The sequence below is a fragment of the Rhamphochromis longiceps genome, linkage group LG23 (assembly GCF_057381845.1).
Source record: "Rhamphochromis longiceps isolate RC_006_pf linkage group LG23, R_longiceps_female_GT1.1, whole genome shotgun sequence".
Lineage (NCBI taxonomy): Eukaryota > Metazoa > Chordata > Actinopteri > Cichliformes > Cichlidae > Rhamphochromis > Rhamphochromis longiceps.
Window position 1 is genome coordinate 24,909,134 of NC_140578.1, and position 13,511 is coordinate 24,922,644.

General features: G+C 43.3%; 1 protein-coding gene across 2 annotated transcripts in view; it reads right to left on the minus strand.

Moving 5' to 3' along the window:
- Positions 1-13,071, minus strand: part of ptprnb (protein tyrosine phosphatase receptor type Nb) — a 62,003-nt gene extending 48,932 nt beyond the window's left edge. For both annotated transcript variants that reach the window (XM_085397532.1, XM_085397531.1), the window contains exon 1: positions 11,728-13,071. In XM_085397532.1, coding sequence (XP_085253658.1) covers positions 11,728-11,827 — 100 coding nt within the window. In that variant the 5' untranslated portion in view covers positions 11,828-13,071. The remainder of the gene's footprint in view (positions 1-11,727) is intronic.
- Positions 13,072-13,511: the final 440 nt, after the last annotated feature.

A 13,511-nucleotide genomic window follows, 5' to 3' on the forward strand; every position in this document is an offset into this window, starting at 1 on the left:
ACATGATTTGCAAAACTGGGCAGTGTCTGAAAATTGCTGTGGCCAAAAAAAACGAGTTACCATTCTGGAAAAGGTTTTAAGATGTCCTAAGTGGCCTGCCCAAGGAACTGAATGAGCCAACTGCAAGACTACAGGCCTTAAGCTTTTGGGAACAACCAACTGGTCACCAACTTTGCTACGACGATATAGTCGTTCATTCTTAACAATGAATACTTCCCGTACTCTGTCTGTAATCTGTGCTGATTCTTGGGTGCTCTTAGCAAACAGAGGTGCTAAAGAGGGGTCCTCCCTTTGGAGTTGGACAATATTGCTCGGGACAACCAGGAGCTCATCGATCTCTGGTTCAGGAAGTGACTCAGCAATTTCAGTCCCCCTCACTTTTTCCTGTCTTCTCTGCATTTTACTTTTCTTTATATGCGGCCTACTTGGTCTGTCAATATCTGGAATTTCACTGTCTGCATAGGGCAACTCACTCAAACCTGGCTCTGACTGAGAAGCTTTATTACCAGACCTAGTGACTACTAGCAGACCTTCACATGCAACATGCAGATTCTTCTCTTCTCTGTCCTTCTCTGTCTTTGCTAATAACTCCCCAAGAATTGGCATGTCCCGGCCCAACACAATCTGGTAGGGAAGTTTATCCATTACTCCAACTGTAAGTACGTACTCCTTTTCATTAACTTGAAGGCAAACATTGGCAATAGGATAATCAACATTATCACCATGAACACACCAGACTTTAACTTTACCACAAAATGTGGTGTCGCTAGGGAGGCAATCTTGCCTGACAAGTGTGCGGCTACTGCCTGAATCCAAGAGGGCAACACACGGTTTTCCCTCAATGAAAACACAGATGGTGTGCTCCTGATCACTGGAGGGTACTAGAGACTCTGTTTCTTCCTCTAGCAAGTCAAAACACTGTGGTGAAAGACACATGTAAGTCTTACTGACTTGCTGACCTGGGCAATCTGCCTTAAAGTGACCTGCTTGACCACAGGCATGACACACCAACGGGCCTCTCTGCTTTACTTCTCTAGCGCGGCTACTGCTAGTGATTGGGGAACTTTGTTTAGGGCTTTTAGCTTTGTACCCATTCCCACCCCCTGACCTACCCACAAAAACATTGGCTGAACTGGGTTTTCCTACCATGTACCCTTTTTGTGGGCGTCGGGCTGCAAGAAAAGCCTCTGCCATCTCTGCAGCTTCTTTTGAAGTGGTGGGGTTGCGCTCTTTCACCCAGGTCCTCAGCTCTGGGTTAAGAACTCTGAGAAACTGTTCCATCACTATGACATCTCCTATTTGGTCCTTTGTCTTCTCCTTTGGAAGCATCCACTTTTCATATAGGCCTTTAAGGCGGGTTCGCAGCTCTTTGGGTGTCTCATCGTCCTTCACCGTCATGTTGCGAAATCTGGTTCGGTAAGTCTCAGCACTTATTTCAAATTTTTCAAGAACGGCGGTTTTTACCTTATCATAGTCCATTGTTTCTTCAGTGTCCATAGCAACATATGCCGCACGTGCTTTACCACTAAGAAGTGGAGCCAGATGCAGTGCCCATTCTTCTTGTGGCCACTGACATCCTGTTGCAATCCTCTCAAAAGTGGTTAAATAATGTTCAATATCTTCATCCTCACCATAGGGCTGCATCTTCGGGCCTTTCCAACCGCTTACTCTGCCCAGATTGGATGAATGTGGTGCTGCGGAAGATTCAGGGGGGTTTCCTCGCTGTTGAACAGGTTGCTGCACCTTTTGCCGCACTGAGGAACTCAGAGGCACTCCGGAATCAGCTACTGCACCTTCCCACAGCATCTGATGCTCCCGGCGCTCCGACTGGACCTCCTGCTGCAGTTGGCTGAACTGGTGTTGCATTCTATGCCACCGTTCATCCTGGCGTTGTCTGTCCTGCTCCCATTTTGCCTCACGGTCAGCCTGCTGTTGCATCAGGCCTTTTAATAAAGTTGAGAGCTCTGAGAGACTTTGTGCTTCCGTGCTGTGCTCACCCGTAGCTTCTGGCAGGTTGCCATCATCTTGGGCCTCCTCTGGGGGAAAATCTGTTGGCCCTTGAGGTTTCCTTGACTTGGCTGATTTCTGCATTGCTATAACCTATTGGCCTGGAGCCACTGCTGCCACCATTTGTGATGTAGCATAACTTAAGCAGCAAGGAAGGTGATAAGTAAATAGCATTAGCAGACAATTGAAGTTCTTTTTAAGCATACTTTATTGCTAGCATCTCCCTTTTACCATAAAACAATCAATCAGGCATGCAAAAATCCCACTGGCTTTATACAAGACTTTGCCCACACCTGACCTCGTTAGCCCCTACCATTGAACAAAATAGGTCAAACCAAATAATACAATTCTAAACAAAGAACAGGAATAAAGTCATGCATGAAACTGACAAACTCATTTACTCAACTAAATGGTTTGTAAAGTAAAACACTGCATACAATATAACTCAAAAGGCTACTTTAAAGAAAACAAACAATACTATACAAAATGAAAAACCCTCCATTTGGTTACACCCAGTGATCCAATCATTGACCTCATGACCCTATATAAACAGGAAGTAGTGGGCGGCCCTTCCCATACACCCGTCTCACATACAGGACCTGAATGCACAACATGGACACCATGGTAAGTATAACCAAAGCAACATAGAGAAACATAATTTACTAGACATGTGCCTGTAAACAAAAGAAAATTCAGATGATCTGATGGTTAGTAGTGTTTGCTTTAAAACACATGCATGGATGTAAAGAATGTAACTACTGCTACCACAAACAAAACCCGGGATATTGTGTGTTAAGAGAAGTTACACCAGCACTGTCTAAATTAAAGCATTATGGCTGACTGTAAAATAACAGAACACAGAATAACAATATACGCAAGTGACAAATGGCAAATGAATTCTGTCCTAGCCACTTTGTCACAGAGGGCATCGCAGTAATAATACTAATTTCAAAGCAGCAGTAATTAGAAAAATCAACACAAAAATGCGGCTTCATATGAAAGGCTGTGGATCTACTGAACTCCAGCCTCTCATCACCATCGTCATCATCAGAGTGTCCATACTTTGCTTTTATCGTCCATTAGCCGGCTGTCAGACTGGATGAATTCAGTGTCGTTTTCATAATGGAGCTTCTGGCATTTGTGGCCGCTGCGGTGTGAGTGTGAACTCGTCCTCTGCTCTGCAGGCTGACGGGGTGGGATATTTAAGGTGGAATGAGTCAGCCTGGATGAAGCAGAGCAAACCTGAGGGCTGCTGCTTACCGGCAGCAGTGGAAGCCAGGTTGAGACCCTTCTTGGCTCCGTCGACCTGTGAACTTTTACACCGGCTCGCACTGATCACTCTGACTGGAGCTCGCGGCGCCGCATTTTAAAGGAAAGATTTACTGACAGTTTGAATAAAATCCAGTGAAAACAAGCAGAAAAATGCCTCCTTCTTACAAGCAGGGTGTGTGAAACAAAATCTGGCTCATATAGTTGGAAGAAAAATTATTCAACCCCTACTGCATATTAGCTTTATTGGTATAAATTACAATAATTGAGCTGTTTGTATGAATCCAATTACCTAAGAGTGGTTTAAATGTCTTTATTAAACCAATATTAAAAGGGTGTTTTTTCCCAAATTGAACATGATACTTTTACTGAATACTGCAGCCACAAAACTGCTTCAACCGAATTGACAAGTGTTATTAATCCTTTGCTGAGCTTCAACCTGCTCCAAACATGCTGGGTTGCCAGAACATCTATTGGCAGTGTTCCCTAGGAATTTCAGACCATTCCTCATTGGAAAAGGCTTCCAGTTCTGTCACATCCTTCTTCAAATCCAAACCAGAGACTTTCTATGCAAGATGTAAGTCATGCCTCCACAGTAGACACAATATTCCAGGGCTTCATCTGCAACCAGGTCTTGATGGATTTCGAGGTAAGCTTGGGGTAAATCGACACTCAAGCTTGAGCTCTGATGGTGTGATGTTTTCTTCCAGAAGCTCATGTTGGGTGCTACATGACAGGAGCAAAGTGGCACTGAGCCAGCACCATGCTTCACTGCAGAGGGAAAGCTCTTCATTCTTCCTCTTTCCAATATACTGCAGAGACACACAAAGCTATTGCAACACTTCACTGGCTTATCCAGATAGTTCACTTCTATTCAGTTTTATTCATGTAGCACCAAATCACAACAGCAGTCACCTCAACACACTTTATATTGTAAGTTAAAGACCCTATAATATTAGAGTGAAAACCCCAACAATCAGATGACCTTCTATGAGCAAGCACTTGACGAGACTGGGAAGAAAAAACTACCTTTTAACAGGAAGACATAGAGATCTTCAGCATGTAGTGAGCACCTTACTGTATGAACTGAAACCTGCTGCCACAGAGTCCAATTGAAAGTTTTTTTGTAGTATTTCTTGTAGTTTTGTAGTGATCTGCCAGTGATAACTTCCTCTCTCTGCCTAATTTGGGTGGTGCAGCCACAGTAACTCTGACTTTAAGTCTGCAAACTATAATTCCAGCAGTGTCTCTGAAAACATTCAGTGTCTTTGCTATTTTATTTCTTCTCTTGTTTGTGCAATGCACAGTTTTCTTCTAACTGTTTGAACCTCTTGTCTGTCAAATGCATATCCGGTTGTTCAGTGATGACGCGACGAATCCTACTTCCGGGTCTAAAGTAGTCTGCGTTTAATATGGCTTTTGTGTTGTTAACATGTTTAATGTTATGTATTTTCTTCTATTTGATCTCGAAAAGCTCCTAAAACAGTCAGTGATTCCTGTTGACCTCCCTCGTCTTTTATTACCATTAATCATTTATTTATTTAAGCTCAGTTTTTAAAACCTTAGGATGTAACTACAGCCCAGCCCATGCAGCAGTATATGAATGACTAACCTCGTATTGTGGATGGATTATCTCAGTTGTTCTCCTGGCTAAAGTTTGGTCCTTTTACAGCATCCTGCCATGCGATTACATTTGTTTCTGACCACCGAGAACACTCACGTTAACTTTTATCGAGTGGAAAAACAGTTAGCTTGTTTATATTATGCTAACATAGCTGTGTCGCTAGCGGTCACGTAGCACATCATTATATACCAGCTAGCCCAACTTCAGTAACCCTACAAACGTCACTGCTGTTTAGTTTTCTGTCTTCATTTATGCTGGAAGTGATAGCAGAGATGTACGTTTTAGTTTGTTTCCAAAACCCCGCAGTCAGGACATGCTATATTGTATTTAGATAGAAGCTAGCGAGCTAACTCCCTGCTAACTTCTAACTCCGTTAAATGTCATAAATTCCGTTTTCATGGATGCCTGGATGTTAAACTCAATTGTTACATCTGGTAGAGCAGAACGCTGATCATTTTATTAAAGATGAAAGACTTTAGACAGTTTTTCAACTCTCAGTAATGCCACAGTGATCGTTTGATATATGGACCTGCAGCGGAGTTTAGACCCAGACACTGCTAGTGACGTCAGACTGAACAATCGGATAGAAGTACATTTAATACCATCCATCCATCCATCCTCTGCTGCTTATTCAGATCTGGATCATGGGGCTAACTGTGTAAACAGAGATGCCACTCCCAAGCTACCTCCTACAGCTGTTCTGGGGGGACACCGAAGCTTTATAATTAGGTGTAAATAATTAAAACCTTTACCACATGTGACATGCAGGAGTATATTTATGATTATCCGGTACTTTTTCATTACAAGAATACCCTTTTTTGTTACAGTTACGAAGCTACAGAGCTAAAATAACTGCCATTGTTTACTTTTTTAAATTACTAACAAAATGGAAGTAGAGTGAAAAATCTATCATCATGTTTATTTTCATACAGAGTACCTTTGTAATAATGTTGAAGTCCAGGCTCTGGGGAGGCCAATCCATGACTGATTGAGTTCCACTGTGTGTTTTTCTATCCAGGGATGATTTTACTGCACTGGCAGTGTGTTTGGGATCATTGTCAGGCTGAAAGATGAAGCTGTTGACAATCAGATGCTTTCCAGACGATGGATCAAAATGTCAAATCTCAAACTTGGATTCATCACCCCATCAGACTTGTTTCCACTGATTTTCAGTCCAGTTCTTGTGTAATTTTCATACCTCAGCCTTTTCTTCCTGTTTCCTTTCCATAAGAAAGCTTCCTGACAGTCGCCCTTCCACTGAGACCATTTCTGATGATGCTTCAGTGAACAGTTATGTTTTCTAAGGACACATTGCTCACCATGCTGATATATGCCAGGTTTTCAGCTAATAGCTCTTTGGGAATCACATTGTCGGTGCAAAAATACCATCTTATGTCAAACTAGGAAATGGGAACAAATTACTTTTTTTTTGACAGGCTGCTATTAACAAAGAGTCTAAAGATACAATTTAAATGGTCTGTTATGTGTAGACACAACATTGGTTAATCCCTTGAGTTGAGAAGGTGCCAGTTAATACACGCATGCTATAACATACACATCACGTTTTCTTTTCTAACTGAAGAAAGAGTCACTAACAACGAAATTTACATTTAAATCATAGCTCATTGCATCCATGCACAGCACCGCTCATCGTTGTCTACAAACTTTTTAGAAAAATCTATAAAACCACAACATAAATCCATCAACTCAACAGATCCCTTCAGGAACATCACACAGCATTTAGGATTTCTGCAGGGGTATGTGTCATGAGTCAAACTGCATGATGTCCTTTTCCTGGATTATGAGAAGATAAATAAGCCTGCGGACGGTGAGATGAGAAAGGTTTAACATTCTGTGCTGCTCTCTGCCCGCGGTGCTCAAACACTGCGTCGTGTTTAGTGCATCAAACAAACGGCGAGCTGTTGTAATTACAGCAAGCAGACGGAGCTGACGGAGGGGTTGGTTATGAGTCATAACTGTCAGAATGAGCTGCTTTTAAAGCTGCTTTATGTACAGATTTTATTTACGGTTCAGCGTCTACCTGACCCACATACTCCAGCACTAGTTTTGAAAATGTTTGAATGAAGCTTTCGGTTGTTATTCGTTTGTGATCAGACACAAAGAGGCCTGAGCTCAGGAACCCCAAAATGCTCCTACAAGAGCACATTTCAAGGACTTGTTTTTGTTTGGAGCCAATTTATGGACATCTGTCTATCTTTTAGGGGTGTCCATCATTTCTCTGGTCCTATTGAGTTTCCCAGTTGTCGACATCAGTGACGACAGATATGACAATGATTAAGTCAGAGACAACACGAAAAGCAGGCACTGGAGTGGAGGCGGGTTGCAAGGCGATTTGCAGTGACTGCACACAGGGTAAAGCAGCTTAATTGGCAGGTTTTTGAGTGGTTCTTAAATGAGAAGCACAGGAAGCAAGATTGGAACTTTGCATCATCCATCCCGACCTATTCAAAGTTGGATCGTGGTGGCAGCAGGCTAAGCTGCTATTCCAGGCATTTTTGTTTTCAGCAACACCTTCCACTTCCTCCTAAGGGGTCTTGGGGTATTCTCAGACAAGGTGAGATATATAATCTCCTCATCGAGGTCTGAGCTGTGCCTGGAAAACCTCCAAAAGGAGGCTCCCAAGAGGCATTATAAATAAATCCCAGAACCACCTACACTGACTGATTCTGACACAAGTAGCAAAGGAGCAGCCTGAGCTCTTCACCCTGCTACATAAGGGAAAACCCGGTGAGCCTATGGAGGGAGCTCATTTCAGCCACAATCATTTGTATCCATAGTCACCACTCAGAGCTCATGACCATTGGTTATGGTAGGAGCGCAGATTGACCAGTAAATCTAAAAACAACACCCACGCCTGCATTACCACAGATGAAGCCCTAATCTACCTGTCAACCTCCACCCGTCCATCACTAATGAATATGGCACATACCATTAGCAGCAGATAATGGGTGCTGTCTCACACTCACAAATATAAAATATTACCACGCAAACTATAATAGAATAGCCTTTATTGTCATTGTACAGAGTACAACGAAATTGGAGTGCCACTCCCTTGGTGCAAGTTTCAATAATAAATATAAATGTAAAATATAAAAAGTACAAAAAAAACAATCGTAAGTACTCAAACAATAGTATGTACAATATATACAGGATAGCAGCATTAATATAATGACAGTATGAATAGCAGCATAATATAATGACAGTGACGGTATGGAATAGGTTCAATTGTTTTTGTGCTTATTTACTACGGTGATAGCTCTGGGAAAGAAGCTATCCCTGAATCTGTTTGTCCTGGTTTTATGTGACCTGTACCGTCGGCCTGACGGTAATAGTTCAAACAGTTGGTTGCTGGGGTGAGAGTGGTCCTTGATGATATTGCCAGCTCTGCTGAGGTACCGAGAGTTTGCAGTGACCTCCAGGCTGGGCAGAGAGCAGCCAGTGATCTTCTGGGCTGTGTTGATGACCCTCTGCAGTACTTTCCTGTCTGCAGCTGAGCACCCTGCATACCATGTTGTTATGCCGTACGTTAGGATGCTCTCTATGGTGGCTCTGTAAAATGTCACCAGCAGCCTCTCCTCCAGGTTGTTCCTCCTGAGCACTCTCAGAAAGTGGAGACGCTGCTGGGCCTTTTTAACCACTGCTGTAGTATTTGCAGTCCAGGAGAGGTCATCAGATATCTGCACGCCCAGAAACCTCATGGAGTGTACCCTCTCTACACAGCTCCCGTGAATGTAAAGTGGGGCCGGGTCTGCTCTGCCCTTCCTGAAGTCCAAGATAAGTTCTTTAGTTTTCGTGGTGTTCAGTTGGAGGTTGTTAACTGAACACCACTCAGTCAGTCTGTTGACCTCATCTCTGTAGTCCGACTCATCCCCCCTTGAGATGAGTCCAACCACTGTGGTGTCATCCGCGAACTTTATGATGGTGTTTGAGAGATGGGTAGGGGAGCAGTCGGATGTGTAGAGCGTAAACAGGAGGGGACTCAAAACACATCCTTGTGGAGACCCGGTGCTGAGTGTGATGGTGCTGGACCGGTGGGGGCCGAGTCTGACAGACTGTGGTCTATTTGTCAGGAAGTCCTTGATCCAGAGGCAGATGGGGGTGGAGAGTCCCAGGTGAGACAGTTTCTGGACCAGGATCTCCGGGATGATATGATTGAATGCTGAGCTGAAGTCCAGAAAGAGCATTCTCACATAGCTTCCTCGGTGCTCCAGGTGACTCAGCGCAGTGTGGAGCGCTATGGTGATAGCGTCCTCGGTGGAACGATTTGTCCTGTAGGCAAATTGGTGGGGGTCCAGAGTGGGAGGCAGACCGGCCCTGATGTGCTGACAGACCAGTCTCTCAAAGCACTTCATCACTACAGGCGTAAGTGCAACAGGCCTGTAGTCATTTGGGCTGGCCACAGCTGTCTTCTTGGCGATGGGGATGATGGTGGAGGTTTTGAGGCAGGGCGGGACGGTGTTTGATGACAAGGAAAGGTTGAAGATTTTAGTGAAGACTCCGGTCAGTTCGTCAGCACATGCTCTGAGAACCTTTCCATGTATTCCATCAGGACCTGCCGCCTTCCTGGGATTCACTGACCTTAGAACACACCTCACTTGGTGCTCCCTAAGTGTTAGTGTGCCAGTGCTGGGGGCGGGTGGAAGTGGTGTGGCAGCTGAGGGCTTGGTCGTCTCAAAGCGGGCGAAGAAACGGTTTAGATCCTCAGCCAGTGAGGCATCAGTCCTAGATGTTGCCTGGTTATTGCTTCTGTAGTTGGTAATGTGATTGATCCCCTGCTACATTTTTCTGGGGTCGTTGTCAGCAAAGTGATCTTCAATCCTCCTCCTATAGGCAGCCTTAGCTTTCCTGATGCCTCTACTCAGGTCTGCCCTGGCCGCCCTATACGCAGCCCTGTCCCCTGACTTGAAGGCAGTGTTGCGGCTTTTTAGGAGGGATTGCACATAATAAATAAACACTCGGTTGATGTTACCCTCCCGTAACTGATAGAAGACGCTCCTGTCCAAACACGGTGACATACCAATGCTATTCCACTGTTTTTCACCACATTAGCACCACGCCACCTAACATTAGGTTCTTTTTGCTAATTCCCAGATAGACACTGCTGTGTCATGAACATGTTACTCAACCAAACAGTTTTACTTACCTATACTAACCCTGGTATCCACGACAAACTTCATCAATATTTAATTTAATAGTTATTTTATACTTTTACTGAAACTTTCCAGGAAAAATGCTACCTGGGCTACTTTTGCACTTATATTTAATTAGGCTGTGCCTGTGGGTATAATGCTGCTGGCGCCTTGTTTCAATAGATTTATATTTCAAATTAGGAAGTGTATCATCTATTTATTTATTTATTCCTGCCTTGTCCCCTCTGCTGCTGTAACAATGTGAATTTCTGAACTCTGGGACTAATAAAGGCTATCTCATCTCATCTTATCTTATCTGCTTCATTAGCTCATTAGAAAAGAAGGATGGAAAATATGTAATTATCACACATTTTCTTGAAATGTTATTTAATTTTGAGGCCACATATCGCTGCTCCTACTACAATGACTACTTACTCGTGATGTCCACACAGGTTTGTTTCCATGTCCACAAACTGAATATAATCCCTGCCTTAAGCTCAGTCAGTAAAACTCTGGCTAAACAGAAAGCAGTAAAGAAAAATAGGATCTGCAGGCTCGCTTTGATGGTTTCCTGTACGTTTATGCACATTACTGACTTCATAATGTCTGATCTTAAGTCCCTAAATGCTTTTAAAGACATTTTCTTCATGAAGCACATCTTTATAGACCACAGTGCAAACAGCCCAAGCACCTGCAGGTGCTGCAGTCTGGATATGAATGTTTCTAACTGCTGCTTTATTAGATTCATGCTCAGCTTAATAAAACAGGCAGCAAACGTCTTGTCCATTTGGCTCTTTTTAAACTGCTCTGTTAGCAGACTGTGTGAACTCCTGCTGTTGCTATTTTTCACACTGTGGCAGTCACTCTACTTTGCATTTACAAGTCAGATGTTCGGCGTTGCCAAAACAATTTTCCACATAAAGACAATGAAGGGTGTTTTGATCCGGCTTTTAGCTCCTCTGGATTCTCATGGATCTTGCTGTGACCTCAGAGGCCCCTGCATGAAAATAACTCCCTGTCAGTTTCTACATCATCATCATGTTGGCTCCTTGTGAAGGCAAATTAACTGTGAACCAAAACAAACCAACCCAGCCCTCGCCCCTCCCTCTCTCTCTGCCTCTCCTGCTGCTGTTTTGGCTCTGTTTGTTTGTGATCAACAAAATGATTCATCTGAGCGCTCAGACACATCCGAGCCGACCCCTGGTCACAGCTTTTGCGTCACTCACGCAATTTAGCACCGAGGTAAACACCTCAGAGGCGGACAAACGGAAATGCAAGAACAGGCACTTCATGTGTTATTTCTATTCACTTTCTGCACTTTTTTATGCAGGAGTGTCAAAGCCGAGCAAAACTCGCTGAATCCAGATTATGTTCAACCGTATTTGAAAAACATCCAGTAGAGACAACGAGCAACTTTCACAAACCCCGCTGTGAATTTGAGTAAACGCCGATGAAAATAGGTTTTACACTCTTTAAAATATTTTGCAAAGAAAGTGAAACGTGAGCACAAAGTGCACCGAGGCGGCTCAGTGCTGCGGTCACTAACAGCGGGGAGCTCCTCTTCGGGGAAATCGTGATTTACGCACCGCGCGTCGCAGGGTGGACAGATCCACTTTATTAAGAGGGAAGTGCATCTGTCTCCATCACATCGCATCAGATCCACGTCCACTCTCTTACCGTGTCGGGTGGCCGAGCACAGCCGGCAAGAGGCGGTGAGGAGGAGGAGGCACAGAGCTGCCCAGAGCCGCGGTGACCGCATGGTACATCCAACATCCATCGGAGCGAGGAGGGGAGAGCCGCCGCCGCCGCTGCGCTTCTACCAGCTCTCCATGTCAGAGGAGAAGCTGCTGCTGGAGGAGGGATGGAGAGGAAGAGTGAGGCTGAGAGACAGAGACGCAGAGAGAAAGAGAGAGCGAGGAGGGATGGGTGGATAATCCGAGCCACAGGAGGCGCTAAACTGCAAAAACTAAAGGAAACATCATTAAAAGCGTCATTAAATCCAGAGTTTAAGTAGAAACAGCAGACGTAAAACTGCAAGAGGTGTCCGTAATATTTAGAAAATGTGCAAATTAGATGCATAATAAAAAAAATACAGGATGACTTAGTGGGGCTAACGTCATCATCTCTGACACTGTTTTTCAAACACACGCAAGTGTTTGCCATAGCCTGTATATAAAAGATGGACGTGGCCACGTGACATCAAACGTGGCTGTTTTGAACTCAATTTTTAAGCTTTAATTATGTTTTCAGCCCTGTTCTTTTGTTGTCTTTTTTAATGTCACCATAAGTGACCATATTTGGACAAGCAGGTGCAGTGCTACGTTATTAGCTAATGCTTGAAAGCTTGGTTAGCAAGGTGCCCACTCCACATCACATTTTTGATTTCCACGATCCTGCCTGACCTTCACAGCACTATTCACACACTCGTCCTTCAAAGTTACCCCTACTTCTCTTTTCTTTGTACTATCAATCACATCACAAGTGATTGTTTTAAATTCATTTAATCGAGGGCTAAAGTTTCTATCCAGAGCTTTTAAGGCTCATTTGCAAAAATATGTGAACGGTTTTAAAGTCATCTGAACCACTTGAGATGTTTAAGGGTTAGAAAAACACATAAATGCATAAACACTGAAAATATCCTCCTCTGTGTACCATGCATGTATTCGTTTGATCAAACTTGTTAAAATTATAAGTTTAAAAAGCTTTGAAAATTGTAATATTCAACAAAATGACAATAAAAACAACAAACTTATTCAATATGTTTTAACCAGCAGCCACAATTCTTTCTAATTTCACTTATTTCAGCATTCTTGCTTGTTTTTCACCTAATTTTTGTAATTTCAGGTGATTTATTTTGATGAATTCCCCAACAGGATTGTAATTGACTTTCTAACAGAGCCCATGAGACTAAAAGCAGGATTAAGGAGTGCCTTCTTCTTGCTGCATCTTGATATGGCTCATAAGTCCTCCTCATGCTGCCAAGAAACTGTCCGGCACTTGGCAGAGCGGCACATCCAGCTCCTCGCTGCATTTTATTAAAACAGAGGAGGTGAAATTCAATTACTGCAGCCTCTCCTGCAGCATGAAACGTTCACATTTACCTCCACTCCGTGTTTACCGACTCCACCAACAAGAAAATAATAAAAACAGGGCGAGACAGAAGGGATTTTAAACATTTTTTTCCAAAGTTTCTTCTACACAATTTCATTTCATAAGAAAGACATGAGGTCTTGAAGTAGTGCAGCTTTTTCGTCCGATATAATCGAACACAATTACAGCAAGATCAGATTTAAAACCTAGAATCATCCACACACAAGAAAAGACATTTTTATAAAAGGATTCAACCCACTCGATCACCTCAGAATCAGCTCATTTTATATAAAGTACAGTAACTTCAGTATATTTAATGTTACAGGCCCTTCGACGTGCATCATGGCATTATTTTTCCAGCATTTTTGATC